The 26,624-nt window shown below is 46.1% G+C and overlaps 1 protein-coding gene and 1 pseudogene across 2 annotated transcripts in view; both read left to right on the plus strand.

Annotated features, from left to right (window-relative positions):
- Positions 1-1,200: 1,200 nt before the first annotated feature.
- DOCK8 (dedicator of cytokinesis 8) overlaps positions 1,201-26,624 on the plus strand; it is a 204,516-nt gene continuing 179,092 nt past the window's right edge. For both annotated transcript variants that reach the window (XM_044265948.1, XM_044265949.1), the window contains exon 1: positions 1,201-1,256. In XM_044265948.1, the coding sequence (XP_044121883.1) occupies positions 1,204-1,256 (53 nt within the window). In that variant the 5' untranslated portion in view covers positions 1,201-1,203. The remainder of the gene's footprint in view (positions 1,257-26,624) is intronic.
- Positions 21,525-22,996, plus strand: LOC122917731 (annotated as a pseudogene).

Consider the following 26,624-nt stretch of genomic DNA (forward strand, 5'->3'; position numbering starts at 1 on the left):
TTATTTTTTCTACACTGTCTTCAAAATCTGACGTGCATTTTACATAGCACACCTGAATTCAGACGAACCATCTGTTCCAATGGTCAGCAGTCACCCTGGGCAGCAGTGTAGCTCTGAACCAAAAATATCTTGCTTTAGTATTTTTTAAAGGGCAAGTTGCCAAACTGAGGCGGAATTTAGAGAGTGCTGTTTTATAGCAAAACTCAGAGCAAACCAGTAACTTGAAATAAACATGTACTTTCCCACTCTGGTGAGCACTGGGACTTTTCTGATTTTTCTTGAGTTGGGTCTGGCCTCTTAGCAGACTTCTCAGTCTGAAAGCGCAATAAACAGGGCCGCAGCATATTCTTGAACCACAGGAAAGAGGCGTGCAGGGTTTTCCCAGAGAAAGGCATTTATCTTTCTGTTGGGAAAAAAAAAAAAAAAGAAGAAGAAGAAAAGAAAAAAAAAGAAAGAAAAAAGAAAAAAAAATTGAAGGGGATGTTAGGGAATGATTTACAATGTTTATTCCTTGGCTGGATTCATTATATTTACATCAAGTGCCCCAGGAAGGTTGCGGGACCCATCTTTTGGAGAAGTTGATTTGTAGGCTGGTTGGTTGGTTGGTTGGTTTTTGTTTTCAAATCTGCCTCTTCCCACCCCCCTGACCCCCGCCCCGGCCCCCGGGCTTGGAGCGGACCCTTCCGAAGGCCCAGCCCCGAGCCTCGAGACTCGCGGGGCTGGCTTCCCGAGCCGGCAGCCGGGCCGAGGGCGCGGGGCGGGCGCCCAGCTCGTTGCCCCGCGTGCCCACCCGCGCTGGCGGTCCGGCGGCTCCGGGCAGGTGGAGTTTCCGGCCTGGCCCGGGGTCTCGGGGCCCTCCGCCCGCGCTCGCTTCTGCCCGAGGTCAGGGCCCCGGCCGGAGCGCGCCGTCGGTCGGAGCATCCGGAGGGCAGTCCCGCGGCGTGTCCACACCCTCTCGCCCGCCGCTCGTTGCGTGCCGGGCCGGGCGCCGGGGGGCTGGCCGGGCTCGCGGCCGCCGCTCCGAGGCTGGGCCCTCCCCCGCGGTGACCGCAGCGCCGAAGGTGGAAATGCGGAAGTTTCCAGCGCCGACTGACAGATGAGGCTCGCGTCCCGCTCGGCGTGCGCTGCAGCGGCTCCGCGGCGCGCCGGGCCCCCGCCGTCCGCGCCCCGCGCCCCTAGAGGCCGACCAGCCGCGCGCGGGCCATGGCCACGCTGCCGGGCGCAGAGCGGCGCGCGTTCGCGCTCAAGATCAACAGGTAAGACGCGCCCCGCTGCGCCGCCGCACCGCCCCGGCGGACCGAGCGGGGACCGAGTCCCGGGGACGCCAAGGTGGGCAGCACCTGAGACCCCCGGAGCGCCCCCTGCCCCCCAGGCGAGGCGGCCGCGCTGGGGCCGCTGAGCGCGCGACAGTGTCCGCGCGCGCCGCCCCCCGCCCGCGCGCCTCCCCGACGATTCCAGCCCTCCCGGGTGTCCCGGCCACCAGCGTCCCTTCCCTGAGCGAGCCCTCGGGGCCCCCTCCCTCGCCGACCCCGCCTCGCACAGGTGGCCGCTCCGGGCAGGGTGAAGGGCGCGGGGTGAGCCGTTGCTGGGCCCGCCGCGGACTTCCTTCTCAACTGCGCCGGCCTTGGAGGCCGCTGGGAGATGGGGCAAGTGGCGAAGCGGTTGCAAGGAGAGTTGAATTTCCAGGCAGCGGCTGGAGGCGGTTCTGAGTCGGGCTCTTCACCCCCCCACCCCCACCCCCCGAAGAAGTTTGGCTCCTGTTGACTTCGCTATTTTTATTCCCCGGTCCAAAGGAGCCGTGAAGTGGAAAAAGTGATTTTTAAAAAATTCTCCATTTAAATAAACAAAAAGGAATGGCCCGTGGCTGGCATTTTGTGCATTTCCAGCGCTGCGGCAAAGAGCGAAGGACAGTGAACCCACCTCCGCGTCCGAGGCATAATCCCAGTCGCACCATTCAGTGCGAGCACGTTTGCGGCTCCAAGTTCTCGCCGAGGTGGCGCAGCTGCAGTCCCTCCGCTGAGAACTGCTGACAAGTATTGGGGGACCTTTTTGTCTTGCCCTGAGAAATTGAGACTGTCCGGTGAAAAGATAACATGAACCTAGGGCCTGAAGGGTCAACTTATTATTGTACGGTGCCCTGAGGGCTCTAGGACGTGTTATTCGTCTTTTAGCTGAGCTGCGAGAAGGTAGTTGGACAGTACGTGTGTGTGAGGAGTGCGTGTGGGGAAGTTGCAGCCACAAGGCAGTAAGGACCTCCCCAGGGCCCACTGGGCTTCATTGCTGGTGGATGTCCACCTGCTGGGTGGCTGTGGGCAAAGCATTCTTGGTGCCTAACTATTTCTTCATCTTTAAAATGAATTTAATTATTAATGTGCCTCTTATATTAATGTTAGAGTACTAAAGGTACTAGTTAAGAGGCTTGAAGTCCTCAGGAATCTCTGCCTGTGGGGATGTTTGTTTGTTTTTGTTTTGTTTTGTTTTGTTTTTGCATGACGGTTCATGGCTGTTGCAAACCACAAAGGGCGATGAATTCATTTGGGGAGTATGGGAACCCAAGTGGAGTTAGTAATGGGTGTCCCACTTGCACAGCTGTGGCTCCTCTGTCCTGTGAATTTTAGGTCGGGAGGTGTGGCTGGGACAGAAACATGTTGGAGACTGTGGGGTTTGGTGGAGTTGATCTGGGGGGAACAGCAGGGCCTGCGCTAATGCTATAGACACTCGAATGCAGCCGTGGGATTGGACATGGCCTCCGGGTTAAGAATAAAGGTCTCAGCTGGTCTCAGGCCTGCTTGCAGAGTTGCCCCCTGCTACACACCGTGTGACCCCCCGGGCCCGTTATTGAATGTCTCTAAACTTTGGTTTCTTTATACGTCAAAGGGGATAATCATAGGACCTGCTTCTTATGCCCGTTGGGAAGGTTGAGTGAAATAATGTCTACACAGTGTCTGTAGTGCGTGGCTCAGTGTAAGTGTTAAATGTCAGCTGTCCGCATTGACATTGTCATCAGCTTCATCAGTGTCTCTAACATCGTCATTTTTGAGAGCTGAGGGGAGAAGGGTAGGAGAGGAAGCTGGCGTTGGAGAGCACTTTGGGCTGGGTCTGCTGTTCCCAGTGACAGGTTGGAGCTGCTAGGATGGGTGCAGAGTTTCCCTCATATGACTTCCATCCCGGTGCTGAGCTCACCGGACACACCCAGTGGAACAGGGTGTGTGATATAATTTGAACAAGAAGAGCCCTATTCAAGTGAAGTAGAGAAAGTTCCCTAATCCTCAGGCAAGGAAAAGGATTGGATATTCCTTGGGGGTGGGGAGGGTCTGCTTTCCCTTTTGAAGCATTTGTGTATCAGGTGAGAGTTATACTAAGGAGCTTAGCAGAAAGTATTGTGCAAAGGAGTGGATTGGTAAGGACATACCTAGTATTAGTATCATATAAAAACTCTCCCTTTATTGATCCCTACTCTGTCCCAGACACTGTGATGTGTTTCATGGATTATGCCACTAAATCCTTACAAAAATTCTGGGAGATGCACATGAAAGCTCATATAGAAGGACAGTGAAGCCTGGAGAGGCAGTTTGCAAATGTGACTTGTTCAAGCAAGCAACAGTAGTAGAGATTACCAACTACTCCAGAAACTGTGCTCTTAATCGGGCACGTGCTATCTGGATGCATGAGCCGTGATAATTCCCCATAAAACCAAGCAGGGAATTACTTTTTAAAAATAACTGTCATCTCATTAGCAGCCCTGCAAACTTTTCTGTGCTCTGATCGGTTTTTTAAACCACCAATGTGACATTTTGCAATTTTGCAGTTGGAAAAGAGAATGTTTTCGCTTATATGCCTCCTCAGTGTTGAAATATGGCCCTCACTACATTTAGCATGGGTTCCTATTAGAAGTCCCTATTTTTTCACCTTTCTATTCAGAATGAGATGAACTATCCCTTGAAAAATGTTTGTTGGGGAGGGGGGTAAAATCAGCATGATTCTTGTTTCAGATTTGAAATATTCAAATCTGATGTATTAAAATTTTTTATCTGTAAAGAGCTCAGTTTTGCCTGCACCAACCTCAGGAAAGAGTGAGCAGACTAACTCACAGTGGGAAACGAGTGTCCCCCACTGTTCCCAAATTCTGTGGCTTCCTGTAAGCAACATTGCTCAGTTTAGGGGCAGGGCCAAAGCAAAATAGGAACCTGGGAACGCCCACCAGTGCCCATCCCCCACGATTGCCATGACTCTCCCAGGCTCTGATGAAACCTGAATTCCTGTATTTTGGAAATCCACATGTTGGTAGAGAGTCCCATCCTATAGGTCTTTCTGTTTTGTTTTGAGCACAAAGTAAAATTGTATGATGCAATCGTATGACTCGTTAGAGTTAAACATTTCTCTAGAACCCCTGACTCAGGGAGATACTGGGAAAAGATCTGAGCTGGGGAAGTAAAATTTAATTTTGCATAAGTGTCACATACTCATCTTCTCCTGTGCCCAAAAGAAGGTCTCGGTTGAGTTAAGAAATTCACGGTAATGTTTGCATTTGGGATTTCAAACACCGCTGCCTTAAATGTCATAATACAGTCCTTGTATGAGCACCAAGTCTTAGCAACTACTTTTCTTCTTTCCTGGCATTTAGTGCTTCCATAGATTATAAAAATTATTATTAATATTTTGAAAATTCATTAAGTGAAATCTGGTTTTCTTTCACACACAGAAGAGATAATAGAATCTGGCATGTATTAAAGTAAAATAAGGAGCACCTAGGTGGCTCAGTGGGTTAAAGCCTCTGCCTTCTGCTCAGGTCATGATCCCAGAGTCCTGGGATCGAGCCCCGCATCGGGCTCTCTGCTCAGCGGGGAGCCTGCTTCCTTCCCTCTCTCTACCTGCCTCTCTGCCTACTTGTGATCTCTGTCTGTCAAATAAATAAATAAAATCTTTAAAATAATAATAAATAAATAAAGTAAAATAAGGACTCTAGGTAAAGAGAGAAAAGTCAGAAGGCAGAAAAAACATAAAGGATCTTCTGGACACTCCGGATGAAAAGGAATAAATAATAACAGCTTATACTTACAACATGGCTACTGTATGGCAATTTAAATCTTGGCACGTTATGATTCATTTACCCCATGAATTATGAATAATTATTACCTCCATTTTACGCACGGAGAAACTGAGTACAGAGAACTCCTAAAAATTGTCCAAAGTCACAAAATAGCTAATGAAGGGCAGAGCTGGGGCTCAAATGCAGCAGCCTGGCTTCAAAATCCTCTCCTTTAATCTCCATCCCATGCTGTCATCTCCGTTTTATTGTAGGATAATAATAAAATAAGAAATGTTTATTCACTGCTCGCTATGTGCCAAGCATTGTGCTAAGAACTTTATCCATCTACATTGCACTGTTGTAGAAAAGGGACAAAATAATCGCCATTATTTAATGGAAGATAAAAACAAGGAACCGGGAAAACATTGCATTCAAGAATCCCAATGGTTTTGGGCGTAAGGACCAGACCAAGATGAAGGTATAGAGATCTCCCTGAGAAGTATATGTATGCCTTTTCGTCTGTGAAGATAGCCTAGGCGTAGAAATCTATGTTTAAATGCACGTCAACAGGGAAGCAGTGCTGTTCGTTAGTAGTGAGGACGGAGTGGGGGTCTTGGTGTTTTCTGGAACTGCTTGATTTGTCAGACATGTTCTAGACCAACGGCCAACACACGAGGCTTTAAGCAATCAAACTTAGGATTCTGGTCTTCACTTTCCGAATTGCTTTCTTCCATTCTTGGGACAGCTCCTTGAACTTTGGGCGTCCAGTGCAAATGAAAGAACCTTCTGCCAGGTGACATGTCCTTCCTTTGGAGTTCTCTTAGTTCTGACAGTTCACATGCGTTTGCCGAGCGACCGTTCACTTCTCCATGGAACATAGATGTATAGTTGCATCATGTGGTTACCTGTGGAAAGCAAATATAATTGCATCACCTGGGGGAAGAGGTGGAGCTCCAGGGACCCGGGTCTCCCATCTCAGCTCCCCAGACAGAGCTAGTCCTGGAATGGGGACATGTGACGAGCTCCCCAGCTTCCCGTCCTCTTGTTTAACAGGGATTGCGAGGAGGCAGGGATGTGATGCTCAGACTTCTTGCCAAACAAGGCTAAGAAATGGGAGCCCTTAGTTCTTTTCAGTAGCAAACGATCAGGAGCTTATTATGTTTTGCAACAGAATGTACTTTGTCCGTTCCCACAAGTGTCTAGTCTAATTTATTAGCACCCGGCAGCCACGCGTGTTCTCTAGGGTGTAGGGAAATGCACACGTTTATACAGTTGTGGCAAGTGTGGTCCTTCTGCTTCTGGAGTTTGCTCTGTAGTGGTACAGTTGGCTGTTTGGACAACTTGGGGACACAGACTAAAAATGGGCTGAAATTTCTGAAAGTGCATATGAAGGCATCTGTACGCCTGCGTTTGGTGAAATCAAACAAATTGATAAAGTTGGCATAGGATGTCGTGTCTTATTGCATCCAGATCAGACACAGGACCAAAAAAGCAGGATTAGGGGTGGCAGAAACAGAACTTCCCCTGCCCTCTGTTCTTTTCATCCATGTTCAACATCAGAAATAGGAAACAAGTAAGCAAAAATGTCGACCACCCATAAATCACAGCTGCTAACCTTTGCATGTATATCCTCCCATTTTTTACAAAAATAAGATCATATTGTGCATGCTGCTTTAGGGCTTTTTTTTTTTTTTTTAATTTTAAAATACCCTGAACAACTGTCTATGTCAGTCAGTGTAGATCTATGCTATCATTTGCGTAAGGCCCTGTAAAACTGCCCTGACTGCATAGACAATGATTTATTGAATTCATTTTCTGTTATTGTACCTCAAGAGAGTTTCTAGTTTTTCGCAGTAACAGACAGAGGTTGATGGAATGTCTTAAACATACATCTTGATGTGTTAGTGCTACCTTAGAAATTCTGGGAGTGGCCTTGCCTTGTCAAAGGAAAGAAACTTTTTTTAAGCTTTTGATACACATGGACAAATTGTCTCCCAGAAAAGTTACAGTTACTTCTGCTTCTCCTAGCACCCGAGCCCAAGACGGATCATTTCCTCACAGTCACACCCCTGGTGGGTTTTTATCATTCTTTTAAATCTTTATTTGCAAGCTTGACCCCTGCCCTTCAATGTCTCTCACTTCTTCCTGTTTAGCTTCTCTGCCAGATCCCTGTGTGACCTATGAAGTCCTGCTTCAGGGATTAAAATGGTCATACACTTCTCCTTCTTTTGCCTGATAGACAACTAAAGATGGTGGTAACCTCCATCTTCCTTGGTTTCTTCCTTTATTCATTGAATGGGTAGGTTAATGATAAAGGTAGATTGTTCTAGCAACTTAACTTTCTTCATTCTCTTTTAGATTCTAGTTGTCACACTTCCACTCACTTTCTAGCATCCCAATCTAATCTAATCTACCTGTCCTTTGCATAAACTCTTGCTCTTTGAGGTGAAATGGCAGGTAGGGAATCAGAATCCCTTTCTATCACAAATAAGATCCAGATGACATCATTCACTGTGTTTCCTCTTGGATCCGGGTGTACATAGACTGACCTTCTTCCACACTTTTTTGAGGTCCCTCTGGCTCTGGGATTGACTTTATGTTTATACAACATGTTAGTGTCGCTCTGCTCAGAAACCTCGAGAGGCTTCACAAGTGCTCTTATCATCCAAAGGATAAAATTTATTGTACTTCCTATGCAAGAGGTCAAAGATAAAAAATAGGGAACAGGTTACCTAATGGTATTCAGGCTAGACTGAAACTAGACCCAGAAATGCAGAATTGGAATCCACTTCTTTCTTCGGTCTGTTGACTTTCTGGTGCATGGATGAGTTAGTGGGGAGGCTTTGCAAATCCTAGGCTCATAAGTTTGAGGTCATATTCATGAATGCTGTCCAGCTAATGAGCCTTACTCAGTTCTAAGCAGGTCATGGAAGTTGTGGCCTTGCCTGCAAGGAACAAGGACATCGACCCAAAATTATGGACCGGGAAAGGAGGGAGACTTCCTTTGCCTCTTAGCCTTGCCCTTTGGGGCACTGTGCTTTTAAAGTGGTCATTTTGGCTTCGCGCTACTTATTCTCACAATCCATTCAGAACATTCTTGGAGGTCCTTTAAGAATTGCTCTCAAAGTTTAGAGTACATTTATTCTAAAAAATAAGCTCAGTGGCATGAAATCTTTTTCCCTTGGTGGAGAATCTGCTTTTTCCCTTACTTGGAAAGTTTCAAAAATGTAGCAAATTTAGAGAGATGGTAACATGGCAGGTACCCGAGGGCCTGAGGAACGGAATGAACAAATGTGAACTTTTGGTCACTTAAAAAAAAAGATTTTATTTATTTATTTGGCAGAGGGGGAGAGAGAGAGAGAGATCACAAGTAGGCAGAGAGGCAGGCAGAGAGAGAGAGGAGGAAGCAGGCTCCCCGCTGAGCAGAGAGCCCGATGTGGGACTCGATCCCAGGACCCTGAGACCATAACTTGAGCTGAAGGCAGAGGCTTAACCCACTGAGCCACCCAGGCACCCCCACTTTTTTTTAAGAAGGTAAGCTCCATTCGGGGCTCTGTCTCACGACCCTGAGATCACGACCTGAGCTGAGTAAGACCAGGTGGCGGGCGCTTAACTGACTGAGCCACCCAGGTGTCCCAACATTTGTGACTTTTGTCTTAGATATTTCTAAATGGAAAAAAAAAAAAAAAGGACATTACAGATAAATCTGAAGACCCCGTATTCTGCTCTCCCATCCTGTTCTTTCTTTTGCTCCTCCAGAGGCCAGCACTACCACCAAGTTGTACTTTTAGTGTGTGTATGTATGTGCGCGCACGTGGGCACACGTCCGTAAATGATATATTGTGTGGTTTTGGCTTGAGCCAAAGTCATTAGCATTTGATCCGGTCTGCGAAATTAGATAATCTCAGTACGAGTTAATGGAAAGATATGACTGTAGAATCACGGAGCTGGTTTTTAAAGGCCTCTTCGAGTAACTGTGAAAGCAGTTGCCGAGAAGAGCTCCGAAGATGATTTCAGGAAGACCGCTCTATCAGAATAGACTGCACGGCCCTTCTTGGGGGACGTTGTAAGAAACAACCAATGAGGGGTGCCTGGGTGGCTCAGGGGGTTAAAGCCTCTGCCTTCGGCTTAGGTCATGATCTCAGGGTCCTGGGATCGAGCCCCACATCGGGCTCTCTGCTCAGCGGGGAGCCTGCTTCCTCTCTCTCTCTCTCTGCCTGCCTCTCTGCCTACTTGTGATCTCCGTCTGTCAAATAAATAAATAAAATCTTTTTTAATAAAAGAAAAAAGAAACAACCAACAATAGGTATTTAGATGTGTACAGTCTGGTCATGCTTTTTTCAATCACTCCTGACATTATAGTCACATTATTCATTTCCTGGAAAAGCCAGGAAATTAAAAAAAAAATTTTTTTTTCTCCATCTGATGATATGCATTTGACCTGAGATAAGGAGTTGAGTTGGTAACATGTTTATTTTTAAGTAATATGTCATTTGTTAAAGATCTTATTTTTAAAATTTATTTGAGAGACAGGGAGATCATGAGCAGGGTTAGGGGCCGAGGGAGAGGGAGAAGCAGACTCCCCGCTGAGCAGGAATCCGGACATGGGGCTCGATCCCAAGACCCCGGGATCATGACCTGAGCTGAAGGCAGACCCTTAGCCAACTGAGCCACCCAGGTGCCCCAGTAATATGTTGTTGTTTTTTTTTTTTTTAAAGACTTTATTTATTTGTTTGACAGACAGAGATCACAAATAGGCAGAGAGGCAGAGAGAGAGAGAGGAGGAAGCAGGCTCCTTGCTGAGCAGAGAGCCCATGCGGGGCTTGACCCCAGGACTCCGGGATCATGACCTGAGCCAAAGGCAGAGGCTTTAACCCACTGAGCCACCCAGGCGTCCCAGTAATATGGTTTTTAAAACATAGAATAAAGAGTCTGCCTCATTGCCTGGACTTTTGATTAGAAAAAGTAGGTAGATTAGCAAAAGAGGGTATGGTGTTTGCTAAGAAGTGTGTGGCTTCTCTGGCATGGGTAGGTCTGCACGGTTGGGCTGGATTCTCCCCTGTTTGAACAGGGAGATGTGGTCCCCTGGGGCACCAGACCTCTCGTGAGAAAAAATGGGAAGAATGGCCATAGATAGCAGGTCTGTCCTCCAGATCACCACTTTGCCTTGCTGCGACACAGGGCACAAGGCACAGGGCAGCATTCCGCACCCAGAAAACCCCTTCTGTGGTAGAAGTGTTTGAGCTGTCTGCCTTGGGTTCCTGGCGCTGTCCTTGAGAACTCAAGAGAAGCTGAGATCTCACCAAGACAATAGCCCCTCCCCCTGGGGTCCCAGGTCCCTGGGGAGTCCAACCAGAGCTGCCTACCGGGTGCTTATCACCGGCAGGGATTTGCACCAGCATGACCGTCTGCTTTCCCTTCTGCTCGCAGAAAACATGGGGCTCAAAGTCCACTAAAAATGTCCCTTCTCCGGCGAGTTCCCAGACATGTTTCAAGGCAGTGGCGGTCATCTGTTCTCTGCGGAAACAAGATTGTCGCCTCCCTGTTGAGGTCCTCACTGGGTTGCTTGACCTACTAGTATTGCCTTCTTTTGTTCCACATCACTGCCTGCTCTCACGCTATCCCTTTACAGGGGGTTTCCACTTTACCTGTTGTGTGTGGCTCTCTCGCCAATCACTTTGTTCAACTCACACGAGTTTTTTTTTATTGTCTTTAACTTTCTCTAGGCAGCGTGAGGAGGGAGAAAACAGCAACCGGTATCTGTTCCCCAGAATTCAGCGGGAGTGAGCAGCTTGACCTAAGAGAACACAGGAGATGGAGTTCTTGTGGCTGGGTGGGGAGCAGGGCAGGAGTGTTGACAGAACCCTGGGTAGGATGGAGGGAATTCCACCAGCCCTGGAGGGGTTCAGCCAGGCCCGGAGGCACGGAGAAGGGAGTGACAGAGGAAACTGGTGTAATGGGGAGATTAACTGGCCAACCAGGAGCAGAATGGGTAGGGTAGAGGGAGTTCAGTGAGATGGATCTGGAGGGAGCTGCAGTCATCCCCATGGTGAGGTGATGAGGTCTGGGATTAGGCTCTGGTTACGAGAAGGGACTGAGAGGGGACTGTGTCCCCAGATACTTCAAAGGAAATCAACTGGACTTGAGAAGCACCTAAATAATTGCTCATTAGCTCGTGTCATGAGCATTGACTATAGCCTGCTGTGTGCCTGGCAGTGTTTTAAGGGTCATGGATAGGGCCACGAGCAAGACAGGTTCTTGTTCTACAAGAAGTCATTTTCCAGGGGTGCCTGGGTGGCTCAGTCGGTACAGCGACCGACTCTTGGACTCTGGATTTCGGCCTGGGTTGTGATCTCAGGGTCATGAGATCGAGCCTTGCATCAGTCCTGCACTGAGCGCGGAACCTGCTTGACATTCTCTTTCCCTCTCCTCTGCCCCACCCCCTCTCATGCACTTGATCTCTCTCTCTGAATAAAATAAATAAACCTTTAATTAAAAAAAATAAAAGAGGTTATTTTCTAGTGGCAAGATCATCAAGTAAAGCAGGAAAGAAATAAGGAAATACAGGTAAAATGAGTGCTACGCAGAGAATGCTCAAGAGCCGTGTGGAGAGTGTGGCTACCTCAAAAGAATGGACGAGGGAGGCCTCCCCGAGTGGCTCAGTGACGGGGACCGGGACTGGGCGGGGGAGTCAGCGAGGGCCGTGGCTGGAGTAAGAGTAAATCTGGTGTGCTGGAAGCAAAGAAAGAGCCCGTGTTTCTGGAGTAGAGCAGGTGAAGGGAGAGTGGGAGAGATGAGGGAAAAGTAGGCTGCAGCCAAAGCCTTCCAAGTCATGGGGAGAGTTTAAGTATTACTCCCAGTGCAGTGGGAAGGTTTCTGGAACAGAAGCGTGATGCAATTGACTTTTGTTTAAAAGTGCGCTCTGGCTTGCCCACAGAGAAGCCGAGGGTGGGAACAAGGAGTCAGGTTCTAGGGGACGGTGGTGGTGGCAGCAGGGTCTTCAGGAGAGAGGGCTGTCAGGTCAGAGATGCAGCGTGGAGACTGAGCAGATGGGTTAGATGTGGTCCAGGACAGTGGGAGAAAAAGATAAATCACCATGTCTCTGGGGTCGGAGTTCTGGGTGGACAGGGATGCTTTTTTTTTTTAAAGATTTTATTTTTTATTTATTTGACAGAGATCACAAGTAGGCAGAGAGGCAGGCAGAGAGAGAGGAGGAAGCAGGCTCCTTGCTGAGCAGACAGCCCAAGGCGGGGTTCGATCCCAGGACCCTGGGATCATGACCTGAGTGCAAGGCAGAGGCTTTAACCTACTGAGCCACGCAAGCGCCCCAGGACATGGATGCTTTGCACAGAAATTGAAAAGACTGGGTGAGGAGCAGGCTGTCAGGGTGAATCAAGAGTTTAGTTGGAGGTATATTATGTCTAAGATGCATATGAACAGTGCAAATGGAATTTTCTACTATGTAGGGAATATAGTAGTAGGAAATTTCCTATTATGTAGGTTTATTTAGAAATTGGAGACTCAGGAGAAAGGTCAGAGCAGGATACTTAAATATGCAAGTCATTACCATGCTATTTTTCAAAACGGAAGAAAAGAAAATATTGCAGTTATCTGGATAGATTTTGATAGCCACAGAGCTGTGTGTATGGTATGAAATCATTCTTATTGAAAAATAAATATGTATATATCTCCCTGTAGCGGTAACTGATCAATGCACATGATAAGGAGACCAGAAGGACATATGTGGATGGGTTAAGAGTGTTACACCTGGGGAGTTAGTTGTGTGACTGATGATTTTTGTTTCCCGGCATGGGAAGCGTGTGTTTGCATGGTATGTATATTTTCCAAATTTTCCTACGAATTTTTGTAACTGGGAAAGGTGAGATTTCTAAAAGAGATAACGCCATGATTTCCATTCGGGGAAACTGGATAAGGATGGTGGCAATGAGTCATTATGAAAACCTGGAATCCGAGTAAGTTTGGGGTGGCTGACTTGGCACTTCTCTCGTAGAGATTTTGTTTAAGAGAACATAGGAGGCTGCGCACTGATGTCTCGTTAGCCCTCGGGCCCTGCGAGAGGATTTTACTTTTCACCTTACTGAAGGCGATGTCACTTGGAGGTGAAACTTCAGGAGCCAGGCTGGCCTTTGCCATGTCCTCTTTTCCCTGTTCTGCACCATCAGCAATGTTCCAGATGGGTCTGTAGCCTATGCTGGGGAGTCAGGACAGTCAGGGGAGGGCCGCGCTTGCTCTCTGAAGGTCTTTGTATTTATAAGCCACGAAGATTTTTGGACTATTTGTTAGGACAACATAATCAAGCCTACTCTGGTCGATACAGAGAAGCATAAAATATGCAACCTGTCTTACAGGGTAGGTCAAGGTGTAGTCTTGGAGCTTGCATGAGAGGTCAGGATGGAACTTATTAATTAGGAAGTCATCAGTGAAGGTGGGAAAATGTAGTGGGAAGAGGAAAGTAATGGGACAGGGGCATGAGCCCCTGCCAGTTGGTGTAAGAGGGAAAAGCTACAAAAAGAGAGGAAGAAGAATTGGGCTCAGATCTGACAGACAGTGTAGTGGTAGAAAAGCAAGCTAGTAGGGCAATTCGAAAGGTCAGAGGACAAAGGAAGAGCCATTGGGTTTGCCTTGCTGGAGGTCAGCATAAAGGTCTGAAATGGCAGTTTTAGTGAAGCTGTGGGGAAGGAAGTCAGATTTCAGAGGGTTGGAGGGGAGTCAGGGCAGGGGAAATGGAGGAAGCTGGTAGCTTCAAAAAGTTCGGACGAGGCAGAAGAGAAAGTGGGACATCGGTAACCAGAAGGTTCCAACAGACCTTTGACTTTGGCGCCGACGTCACACGCATGCTGGACAGAGCATGCTCTGACCGGAGAGGGAAAGCGCACGTAGGTTTCATTCCCATAAAATGAGTCTTAACACGTGGATAAAGATAAGATCCAATACTGCCTGATAGATAATAAAAATTTTGCTTTGCGCCACCGCTGAGACCCTTAATCATAAATACAATATTCTGTTTATCTGTTCTCTTGGGGGCAGATTCTGAAACTGTCTAGACACTGTCAGGTGTTATGTTTCAGAACTAAAAATCTTTTCTGTTTTATGATCTTTATGTTTCTGTGCTTGAAGGACAAAAATTATAGGAAGGAGCACCAGGATCAGTTCCATTTTGCTACCTAACAAACCACCTGTTGTGGGTCGAATTGTGTCTCTCCCCAAAGATTCCTGAGCCCTGGTACCTGCGAATGCCATCTTGTTTTGGAAAGAGGGTCTCTGCCGATGTAAGCGAAGGTGAGGTCATACTGTATTAAAGGGGGCCACACGTCCAGTCGGTGTCATCCGTATAAGAAGAGCCACAGAGCCACGGACACACACAAAGAGGCCACATGAAGACGGAGGCAGAGAGGGGAGTCACGTCTCCACAAGCCAGGGAATGCGAATCTTCCAGCAACTCCCAGAAGACAGGGAGTCAAGGAAGGTTTCTTCCCTTGAGCATCAGAGCTGGAGCATGGTCCTGCCGACACCCTGATTTTGGACTTCCCCTTTCCGGGACAGTGAGGGAATAGATAGCACTGGGTTTGTGGCTATGCGTCATGGCAGCCTGGGAAACCAATACGTTACCCCAAAGCTTATGGACTTAAAGCAACAGCAGTTTCTTGTTTCTCATGATTCTGTGGGTTGGCATTTCGGGCTGGGCTCAGTGGGGCCCTTCTGCTGGTCTTGCTGTGGTCATTGGTGTGGCTGCCATTATCTGATGGCTTGACTGAAATGGAATGTCTGTGATAGCCTCACTCACAAGTTTGGGGCCTTGGTGTTGCTGTCCCTCTTCACACGGTCCTTATCCTCCAGGAGTCCGGCTCGCTATTCCTTCTGGGGTCCAGGGAGCTTTCTAAGAGGAGGAGAGTGGAAGCCACAAGGCTCCTGGAGGCTGATTTTGGAGCTTATTAGACATTCCTCCTACCACATTGGTTGGTTCAAACAAGTTACAAGGCCAACGAGCTTTAGTGGATGGGGAGATAGACCCACTCTCTCAATGGGAGGAGGTGTGGTATGTTTGGCCATTTTAGTCTTTTACAGCACTGAAGAAAGCAAGCAATCATACTCCGCTTTAAACTCCATGGATTTCAGCAGAAGGTCTTGTCATTCCCTGCTCACATCACAATACCCATTTTACTGGCTGGGAAACTGGGAACAGATTTAATGGACTCCTTCGAAGTTACCAGTGAGTCATGCTTTGTGAGAGACTTCTCTGGCCCATGGACGTCAGCTCTGTGTCTGGAAGAGCTAATCACAGTCCTGCCTGGAGGCAGGTGAACGAACGTAAATAACTTCTCGGGTTTCTTTTAAACCCCGTAATTACATCGATGGAGCCGAGATGGCAGAGCTGTCTGGTGCAGAGGCGAAGCAGCAGTGGGACGATACGGAAGAGACAAGGAGCTTGGAAAGTCCCAGGTCTCACTCCAAGGAGCAGGATTTGAGGCTCATGACTAGAAATGGGGTCAGCAAGCTCTTTATTCTCAAGAGTTACCCTATGGGCGTAGAGATTCGGTGGTCCCGTGTGAGTCCTGGCTGGGAAGCGTTAAGGTGAGTAGAAGAAGAGAACACACCAAGAAAGGCAGAAAGACCAGCCTGTCAGGACGATACATGACGTGGGCTGTGTCCGAAGGATCACAGCTAGGATTGCTTTTAGCTGCTGCAGGAGCAGACAACCCTACAAAACAGTGGCTTCAACAGATGAGGAGTTTATTTTTCTTACATAACAAGAACTCCAGTGGTTGGCAATCCAGACTTGGTAGGGGAGATGCCACTGGAGACTGTGTGTCTTTCTGTCCCATCATCCTTAGAGTGTGGCTCTCATGCTCGTGGTCGTAAGGTGGCTCTTGAAACTCGATGCCCTGGAAAAATATTGAGGACAGGAAGAAGACAGAAGGCCAGAGAGGCATGTTGGCTAACATTGCTCCCCTTTAAGGAACTTTCCCAGAAACTGGAAACCGGACATTTGCTATCTATCACATTTGGTGAGATCCTTCTGCCTATAAGGGAGGTTGGGAAATACAGTTTTCAGTGGCCCAGCACGTTGCCACCTCCAACAAATAGGCAATTAGCGGTCTCAGGCATAGTCCCCCTCCCCCCAGATTGCAGTGGGCATGAATTAGTGACCGGACTTCCTTTGTAGCATTGTGCCACCCCCAACCCATTAGTACTCATGTCAGATTCAGGCTTATTGAATTCCACGATCCTAATGAGGAGGGATGGTTAGGCCTCATGAGCTAGGCCTCATGAGGAGGGTTTCCTGGGTTTATAGGTCCAGTATGATCAGGGTAAAAGAGCTGTCATAACAAGTAATTCCAAAATCTCAGTGGAATCACCCAACAAACATTTCTTTTATATTTATGTCACAGACTGACACAGGTTAGGTGGCTCTCCTCTAAGCAGTGGCTCTGAGACCTAGGAAGCTTCGATGTTATAACTTGGCCATCTTGGAACTTTTAGATTACTCTGGTATCATTCAGCCAATGGCCAAGATGAAGAGATAGAGAAAGACTTTGTAGCTAATCATTAAATATCTCAACTTAAAAGTGGTACACATCTCTTCTGCTCACATTACATGGTGAGAACTACTTATAAGGCCTACTGAAAGGCAAGGAGGGCTGTGAATACGGTTCTTCTCTGGCAGTCACTTGCCAGCAACAGATCCTCCCTGGGAGTGGGGAACATGAATCTTTGGGGGTCAACTAGCCATCTCTGTCACAGAGCTCCAGTCACAGATGAGGGGCCGTTAACCAAATGTCAATGAACATATGGATAGGCCTGGTTTGCTGTGCTGTTGGCAGATAGATGAAGACCATGGGGTCTAAGTCACAGGGCTGTGGTGCGGAGACAACCAGAGAAGCAGTATCCAAACGTCTATAGCTAAGCACCTGAGATTCTAGATGGAACCACTCAGAATATAAGGCACACCCATTCTTTAAGGCAGGGTGGCTGACAGTAGGAAAAAGAAAAACAATTTAAAGTCTCATTGAAATTGAGAACAGTAGAAGTACCATGTGAAAGTGAATCTTTTCTAGAAACCCCACAGATTGGTAAGGAGCCCAGTTGCTCAGCACTTTTTTTTTTTTTTTTTCTGAGAACAAGCATTTAAAAAGCATTTGAGGAAAAACCAGAAGATTAAGATATTTTTAAAAGCTTTTGAGTGATCAAATGAGAATTTTTTATTTGACAGGAAATAAGATGTTATCTAAGAGAAAGAAGCATTCTAAAACATTCACTCCCACTTGAGGGGTAACCTTGTGATGGTCCCAGCTCCCCTCTGTTGTGACAGCGTTTTGATGAGAAGCTGAGTCACTTTGCTTTTTGTGACTGGCTTACTTTGGGTTTGAGGAATCCTCTTGTTTGATTTGCCTTTTAATCATTTTAGTAACCTGTGAAATCAGTCTTCTCATTCACGTTATCATTTGTAGTAATAAACAACTCAGAAAGCCCTCACTGCAGGGAGGAGAAAGCATAGACCTTCAAGTCAGAAACTTGGGGAGGCAAACAAATCTGATTCCTGTCCCCCTTCACTGATTCTCGGTGGGAGTATCTTGTGAAAGTTCTTTAATTTCCCTGAGTCTTAAGTTTTTTCACCTGTATGTCATTGGGTCAAATGATAAAATCTCTATGAAAATGGTATGTAAGTCAAAGAGCACAACACGCATATTAATGACACATTAATAATTAATAATTAATGACACATTTCTGTGATTAGTCAACCTGTCCTGTGTGATATACCTGCAACCAGGTCTCCAGCTAGGAAGGTGCTCAGAAAAGAAAACTAAGAGTGAGCACGGACAAAGTGAAAAAAACAGCAAACACAAAGGATAGAGAAATGTTAAAAACAGCTACCACCACAACATAAAGTCAGGTTTCAACCCATTTACAAAGCCTGTCCCCCAGAACACGCACGCACATGTACCCATGCACACACGTACACACCACACACGCATTGTAGCTCACTCAAATGGAAAGAGATGTAAAGGCCAAGGGGAAATTCGGACCTTAAATTTCCCCATGACGTCACATCTTCTGAAAACCGAAAGAGGTGGTAGACACACACTGTTGCCTTTTCCAAAAAGTAACTTCTGTGGAAAATCAGGGCAGTTCTGAAAGTAGAGGGAACGGTAGAGCCACTTAGATAAGGCTCATCCTGGGTCGCTAGGGATGTTTTATATGAGAGATGGGGAAGAAATATGGGAGGGCAGAGCCGTTCAGAGAAGATGTGGTTCATCCTGAAGATGACCTAGAAGATGACCTAGAAAAGCTAGAGTTACAGATTGGAGACTGCAGACCTGTTTCCTAGACTTTCCTTAAGTGAAAGATGGCTTCTTATGACTAAAGCTCTATGTGCAAATTATAGAAAAAGCAGGAATGCACATGAAGCAAATATTTTTAAAATATATTTTTAAAAGATTTTATTTATTTATTTGACAGACAGAGATCAAAAGCAGGCAGAGAGGCAGGCAGAGAGAGAGGAAGGGAAGCAGGCTCCCTGCTGAGCAGAGATGCTGATGTGGGGTTTGATCCCAGGACCTTGGGATCATGACCTGAGCCAAAGGCAGAGGCTTTAAACCACTGAGCCACCCAAGCATCCCATGAAGCAAATATTTTTAAAATATAAATTATTTCTAGGGGTGCCTGGGTGGCTTGGCCAGTTAAGTGTCTGACTCTTGATTTTGGTTCAGGTCTTGATCTCAGGGTCATGAGATTCAACCCCTGCATCAGGCTCTGAGCTGAGAATGGAACCTGCTTTAGATTCTCTCTCTCCTTCTGCCCCTTCCTCCTACCTGCTTGCTCTCTCTTTCTCTCTCTCAAATAAATAAACAAACAAATAAATAATTTCTAGTTCTTTGACCAAAACTTTGTCACTTTTAATAGCTTGATATATATATTTTTTCCACACAATTATGTGCATATTTTCTACAAAATTGGAAGCAGAGTTATAGACTATTTTGTAACCTGCTTTTTTTTGTATTTTTTTTGTAACCTGCTTTTTATTTTAAAAATATATTATGAACTTTTCATGTCACTAAATATTCTTGCATGACATTTCTAAATGAATGCATAACATTTCATTGTGAAGATAGATTGTTAATTTTTTTTTCTTCTTCAGTGATTCTTCAGGAGAAATGCTGGAAATTGAACCACAGACTCAAAGGTTATTCAGTGATTTATATAGCTGCCCAGTTGTCTTTCTGGAAGGCTTTGTGTGACATCTATCTTTAGAAGGAAATTTAATTTAATTTAGGAAATTTAAGAAGATGGCATTCCTGAACTTTGCTTTAATTCTTAGGGGGAAGGACCAAAAGATGGTTTATGTTCAGATAGATACAAGCAGGTAAGGTCAATTTTTTATAGATACCTTCAAGTAAAAAATCAACCTCAAAAGATCGAACCAAAACCATTATTGTGATTGAGTCAGTGAACCCAAAGATAAATTTGGTTTGGACAAATGCTATTAATTCATGAAGTTTCCTTGTAGCCAGTTTTAAAATGAATGGTTTTCTGGATAATCTCAGTCCTATTTGAGGGTATCAGTATGCTGATATTAGTTACCAACATTTCCAGCTGTATCAAGAATCTATAAACTAGCCCTCTTGGGCACCTGGGTGGCTCAGTGGGTTAAAGCCTCTGCCTTCGGCTCGGGTTGTGATCCCAGGGTCCTGGGATCGAGCCCCGCATCGGGCTCTCTGCTCAGCGGGGAGTCTGCTTCCTCCTCTCTCTCTCTGTCTGCCTCTCTGCCTGCTTGAGATCTCTGTCTGTCAAATAAATAAATAAATAATCTTAAAAAAAAAAAGAAGCTATGAACTAGCCCTCTGGAGACAGTTAAATGCATATGTTCTTAAAGAGAATACAATTATATAAACGTATGAGATCACCTAGAAAAAATAATATATTATGTACACTTTCTTTTTTGTTGCCAGAGTTATATGCTGTTTACGTTTGAGCCTGACATTTGGGGTCACCTGGGTGGCTCAGTGGTTTAAAGCCTCTGCCTTCAGCTCAAGCCATGATCGTGGGATTGAGCACCATGTCAGACTTCCTGCTCGGCAGGGAACCTGCTTCTCCTTCTCTTCCCCTCCGCCATCACTCAGTCTCCCTCTTCTCTCTCTCTCAAATAAATAAGTAAAATCTTTAAAGAAAAATCTGACATTTAATTCTCTATTATATCCCCTTACTAATTCATTAACTCAACAACTTATTTATTCATTCCTCCATTTGTTCATGTGACAAATATTTACTTGAGCACATACTATGTGTCAGGTACTGTTTTACCCTTGGAGGATATAGAAAGAACCTACCCTCATAGAACTTAGGTTCCAGTGAGGGAAATAGATAACAAACACACAGATCAACATATAATATAACTTCGAGTGGTGTTAAGTTGCTGTGAAGAAGATCACATAGGGTGAGAGCTTTGGAGACACCAAGTCATCTTTGGAGCGAAGACGAATGTTTGAGTCACGACTGGGTTCTAGTGCCCATTTTACCGCTTCCTGATCAGCTTTGAGCAAGTCCCTTAGTTTCTTTGGCCCTCAATTTCCTTATCTAATCAAAGATACTCTTGTATTTCCTAGTGTTGTTAGGGGTATTAAATGCGATTATGTAGAAATTGCTTATCATGTTGGTGTTGAGAAATATTATTCCTCTTTCTTCCTGTCTTTTGGGAAAGGGAAAATGATTTGGTATAAATAATTGAATTCTCATGTGAGATGAAGAAACTAGCATAGTCTTTATTCCATATTTAAGGAAGGGATAGGTAAAATTTTTTTTAAGGTTTTTTTTTTTTTTTTTTTTTTTTCCTGAGCAAGATCAAATACCAGCTTCTTCTCAAGAGAGAAGGGCAGAGTGAGCCTTTGCATACTTAGACGACCTCTAACATCCCTTTCAGTACTAACTGCATTTTGTCCTCCCCTACTCCATCCACTTGAAAGGGTGAAGGCCAGGCGCCAGACTCTCCTTGAGAAGAAATAAAAAATGATAGTAATGTGACTATGACTTTTTTAAAAATTCTGTTTTGCTGAGAAGTAGAAGGATCAATTGTATACTGTGTCTTCATTGACAGGGGGAGACTAATATAAACTGGGGAAACTGAGAAACCAGTGGTGTGTTTCTCTCTGTGCCAGAAGGAAAGAGAGATACAATGTGGTCACTAACAATTATTTTAAAACATTGATTCTTGGGCCGTCTGGGTGGCTCGGTTGGTTAATAAGTGTCTGCCTTAGGCTCAGGTCATGATTGCAGGGTCTGGGGATTGAGTCCCACATCGGGCTCCCTGCCCAGCAGGGAGTCTGCTTCTCCCTCTTCCTCTGCCCCTGCCCCTAGCTTACTCTCTCTCTCTCAAATAAATAAATCCATAAAATCTTTAGCCACACTGTCCTTGGGGTGATCCATGGTGGACGTTCTTAGGACAGCTGACCCGCTCTGGCCTGCCCTGGACCACCTCCTGTGGAAGACTGAGCTGGCCATGTAGCCTTCTCCCTTTGTCTCATAACCATGACCAACAAGAATGTTAATTCACCAGCTGCTCAGCTTAACAGATTCAAGAACAAGGGGAAAGACAGTGCAGAAATGAGGTGGTGCCGAATAGCTCCTTAGCTGAGGAAAGCGAAGAAGGTTGACCAGATGCTGTAAAGGGGAAGCGTAAGCTGATTTCCTGATGACGCTCCCTCAGCGCTGCAGGAAAACCACAACAACTAGGGCACTGTAAATTGATCTGTTGATGACATTGTCAAAGGTAAACATAGCAACAAATTGGAAAGCCACCTCAGGCTGCTCACGTTGCTAGGAAACTGCTTTCTAGGGAAGAACAGCCCCCCCTCCCCACCACCCCATAGATGCCATAATCTGGGCTGGTTTGATTCCAAAATTTGTGTCCTTCTTGGGCAGAACTGACTGTAGTCCCATCCAGTTTGAATCTGCTCGAGCTCTCACTACCATTGCTTCCGGGACATCAGAACCGACCAAGGCTGCGGTAGATGGAGGTTCTCTCCCAGCATTCATTCCTCCGTTGGCATCGTCCCATGCCCACATCGTGGAACAAGCTGTGGGGGCTCTAGGAAGCACTGCCGGTGATGGTTTGGTCTTTCGAGACTTGGTTATCAAGCACGGTGCAACTGACCCACTATTGGCTCTCCTTGCAGTTCCCGACATGTCGTCTTTAGCCTACGGTTAGGTACCTAACCTTACTCGGACACTTTCAAGACTTTGTGGTAACAAGACTCCTGTGCCCCCGAGATGCTCTTTGAGCTGATTCTTTCTACCTCACTTGGTCTCCCGCATCACGATGATCCAGAAATACTAGCAGATCCCTGCTGGGCCATTTCCTACCTTACTGATGGTCCAAATGAATGGTCTGAAATGGTTATGAAAACAGGAGTTGTGCCCCAGTTTGGGAAGCTTCTAGGAGCTACTGAATTGCCCATTGTGACTCCTGCCTTAAGAGCCACAGGAAATACCGTCCGTGGGACAGATGAACACACCCAGGTGCTAATAGATGCAGGAGGGCTTGCTGCCTTTCCCAGTCTGATAACTGTCAAGCCAATGTTGAGAAGGAAACTACATGGACAGTGTCAAACACCACAGCTGGCCACCAGGACCAGACACAGCAAGCTGTGAATCACAGGTTAGTCCCCTTCCTTGTTGGTGTTCTCTCCGAGGCAGATATTAAGACTCAAAATGAAGCTGTATGGGCTGCTGAGAAACTAGGTGACACGGAGACAATATAATGATGGAAGAATGCGGAGGTTTGGACCAAGCTCTGCAAAACCACAAAAATCAGTGTACAAAGCTTCCTTAACCTTGATTGAGAAGGATTTCTCTGTAGAGGAAGAGGGAGATCCGAAGGGTGTGCCAGAAACTGCCTCTGAAGGCTCTCCGTTCCAAGTTGAGGGTGGCACTCCTGGGACCTTTAGTTTTTAGCTTGTGCACCTGAGGCGGAATGTGATTTGTTGTGTGCTCTGTTTGGTCAGAGTTTGTCTTACGGTTTCTCCGCTAAGAACTCCTTTTCAGTGTGGTTTGTTATTGAAGCACCTTTACAACGAAGATCTACTTGACCAGTTCTAGACTGTACAAACTGTACAGAGCTTCTCCTCTCAGTGGGTTTCTTATTTCTATGTTGAATCTTCTCTGTTGCAGTATTCTTAAATAAAGATTAAATTCTACCTTTTTTAAAAAAAATCTTAAAAAACCCTCAACATTAATTCTTATACTTATGGACACCTTCTATGTCCTTCCCATGCATGTAATTATATGTATTATTATATATTCATATGCATATAATTATGTCTTCTAGTATTAAATTATGTTGTTCTAATTCTATAGTTTTCGTAATAGGCTCACGGGTGAAGGGTGTTCTTCTGATCCCAAGGTGTGGATTTGGAAACAGAGGCTGGCTCAGGTTATGCAGTTGTGAGTGGTAAGGCAATGGTGGAAACCCAAGTGTAGGAAACCCAGATAAGGCCAGACCCGTGTGGTTAACCCCTTGCTTCTTGTCATCGCCAGTCCTTGCTGCCAGCAAGCTGGCTCGCCTGCCCACATCAGTTCTCACTGTGGCCCGGCCGTGGAATTTGTTGAGATTGTTTTTTCCATATGCCATGATATGTTTAGTTTTTTTTTTTAATATTTTATTTATTTATTTGACAGAGATCACAAGTAGGCAGAGAGGCAGGCAGAGAGAGAGAGGAGGAAGCAGGCTCCCCACGGAGCAGAGAGCCCGATGTGGGGCTCGATCCCAGGACTGTGGGATCATGACCTGAGCTGAAGGCAGAGGCCCTAACCCACTGAGCCACCCAGGTGCCCCTATGTTTAGTTTTGCCTCAGATGGGCGAGCGGATTATCTTTCAAGAGAGATGGACCGTCTCCACTCTAAACACAACTAGACGTGACCTTCCCACATCTGAAAACATTGTGGTAGAATCCCTTCATCACCACGCACATACCCTTTTATGGGGTTGGTTTTCTTTCTTTTTTTTTTTTTTAAAGATTTTATTTATTTATTTATTTGACAGAGAGATATCACAAGTAGGCAGAGAGGCAGGCAGAGAAAGAAGGAAGCAGGCTCCCTGCTGGGCAGAGAGCCCGATGCGGGACTTGATCCCAGGACCCTGAGATCATGACCTGAGCCGAAGGCAGCTGCTTAACCCACTGAGCCACCTAGGCGCCCTGGATTTGGTTTTCTAATCTTCCTATTAGAGTGGTCAACACTGACTCAGTTTTCCTCTGGAATTAGCTATGAGTAGAGATGCATTTTCAAACTTAAAAACTCTTTTTTTATTTTAAAGATTTTATTTATTTATTTGTCTGACAGACAGAGATCACAAGCAGGTAGAGAGGCAGGCAGAGAGAGAGGGGGAAACAGGCTCCCTGCCGAGCGGAGAGCCCGATGTGGGGCTCGATCCCATGACCCTGAGATCATGACCTGAGCTGAAGGCCGAGGCTTAACCCACTGAGCCACCCAGGCACCCCTCAAACTTAAAAATTCTAACTCCCCCGGCCCCCAAAAGCACTAAAACTAGGACGGATGTCCTAAAAATACTGCCCTGCCTTCAGAGACTTAATCAACTCAGTGATACAATGCACGAAACTTGATTTTCAGACAGAAAGTAGGAGAATGGGATGTTGGGAGATGACCTCTCTGTATTTTGGTGTAACAAGTGGTGAAACACCTCATTTGAGATGTTTCTGCTGGGTTCCACCAACACTGAGGTGTTCTGTACATCCACACTCAGGCTCTACCTTGGTCTTGTGTCCCTGGAGCCCCCAAGGGACTCCTCAGTTGTTTGGTTATTTTCCCCTATATTCTCCTTGGTATGCATCTTTTTTTTTTTTAATTTTAATTTTTTAAAGATTTTATGTATTTATGAGAGAGAGAGAGAGAAGGGACAAGCAGACCTCATGCTGAGTAGAGTCCAATGCAAGGCTCTGTCTCAGGAACCTGAGATCATGACCGGAGCCAAAATCAAGAGTCAGATTCTTAACCGACTGAGCCACCTGGGTATGCACTTTTTAAAGTGCATCGCCCTGTTCTTTGGTCTCCAACACTGAACTTTCTATCATCATATGGCCTGGTTAATTTACCAGATTTATTTGGTCAATATCATATTTCTTCCTTTCAAAGAAACACCACTGGGGTGCCTGGGTGGCTCGGTGGGTTAAGCTTCTACCTTCAGCTCAGGTAGTGATCTCAGGGTCCTGGGATCAAGCTCCACATCAGGCTCTCTGCTCAGCAGGGAGCCTACTCCCTCCCCCCCTCTGCCTGCTGCTCTGCCTACTTGTGATCCCTCTCTCTGTGTCAAATAAATAAATAAAATTAAAAAAAAAAAAAAAAGAAACACCATTCACCTATGTGAAGAGCTCTCTCTCTTTTTTTCTTTTATCTGACTCAAATATCAGAGCCCAGAGAAAATCGGGACGTAAGTGAGGTTGCCTTTAGACCCCCTCCACCTTCCAATTCCCTTCCCTCTTTGGCTCCACCCATTTCCAGAGTGTTCTGGGGTTCTCATCCAGACATGGTCTCCAAGGGTTCTAACTATACCTTTCTTTTCCCCCAACCCCCTTCAAAACCGGCCGCTGGCTGATGCATTCTTCCACATGAATTGGTTTGGGCTGGTATGGACTCAGAGTATTATTACTCATGACTTAGCTGCATTTCGACTGAGCTAAATGCAGGGTTGCTGTCCGAGGAAGCAGAACTAACTGTGGAAAGTAGGGACTTTCCACAGACATCATCACCTTAACAGATGGGCATTTGTGGCCTGATCTTGCTACCTCAGCCTGGGTGCTGGAGTTGGGTAGGGGCACCGCATGGGGACTTAACTGGAGAAGGATTACACAGAGCAGGGAGGAACGCGATGCCCCATCTTCTCCTTTCTCTCTTGAAGCCTGGTTGTCTTTGTAACTGCTCTTTTGCTGTAATTACCTTTCCTACCTGAGAGCTCCCAAGACAGGGTGAAGGCCCAGGCAAAGGACTGTGGGGAAGATGCCCAGGATCTTGGGCCGGGGCCAAGAACGGCAAGCCTTCAAGTCCAGAGCTAGCTCTATGGCATGACCTTTTGGGGACAGATCTTCCTTCACCAGAGTGTTCACATCATCCTGAATTTGCCGTGGTGAATTCTCTCCAACCGTAGGCTCTCTACAGCAGCACAGAGACAAGCCTCCACCCAACATGTAGCCTGCCTCTGACCACAGCTTGTCCCTTCCAAAGGTAAATGCAAGAGAAAAGTCAGTGATGTTTTAGATGGTTGTCAGCTCCCGTTGGACAGCCTCAGTACATTTTCCTTAAAAACGTTTAAAATACAATATCAAACCTTTCTTCTCTGTGCCTGGTCGGTGAGAGTGTATCGAGTCTGCCTTGTTAATTTTGGCCTTTCAGAGAACATGCTGTTACTTTTAATTATAGCATGGAGACAATTCGTAGCATCCTGAAAACTCCATGAAGTTGCTGTTGGTCCAAAGTCCCTCTCCCTTATTCTATTTTATTTATTTTTAAATTTTTATATATTTATTTGACAGATCACAAGTAGGCAGAGAGGCAGGCAGAGAGAAAGAG

The sequence above is a fragment of the Neovison vison genome, chromosome 9, assembly GCF_020171115.1.
Source record: "Neovison vison isolate M4711 chromosome 9, ASM_NN_V1, whole genome shotgun sequence".
Lineage (NCBI taxonomy): Eukaryota > Metazoa > Chordata > Mammalia > Carnivora > Mustelidae > Neogale > Neogale vison.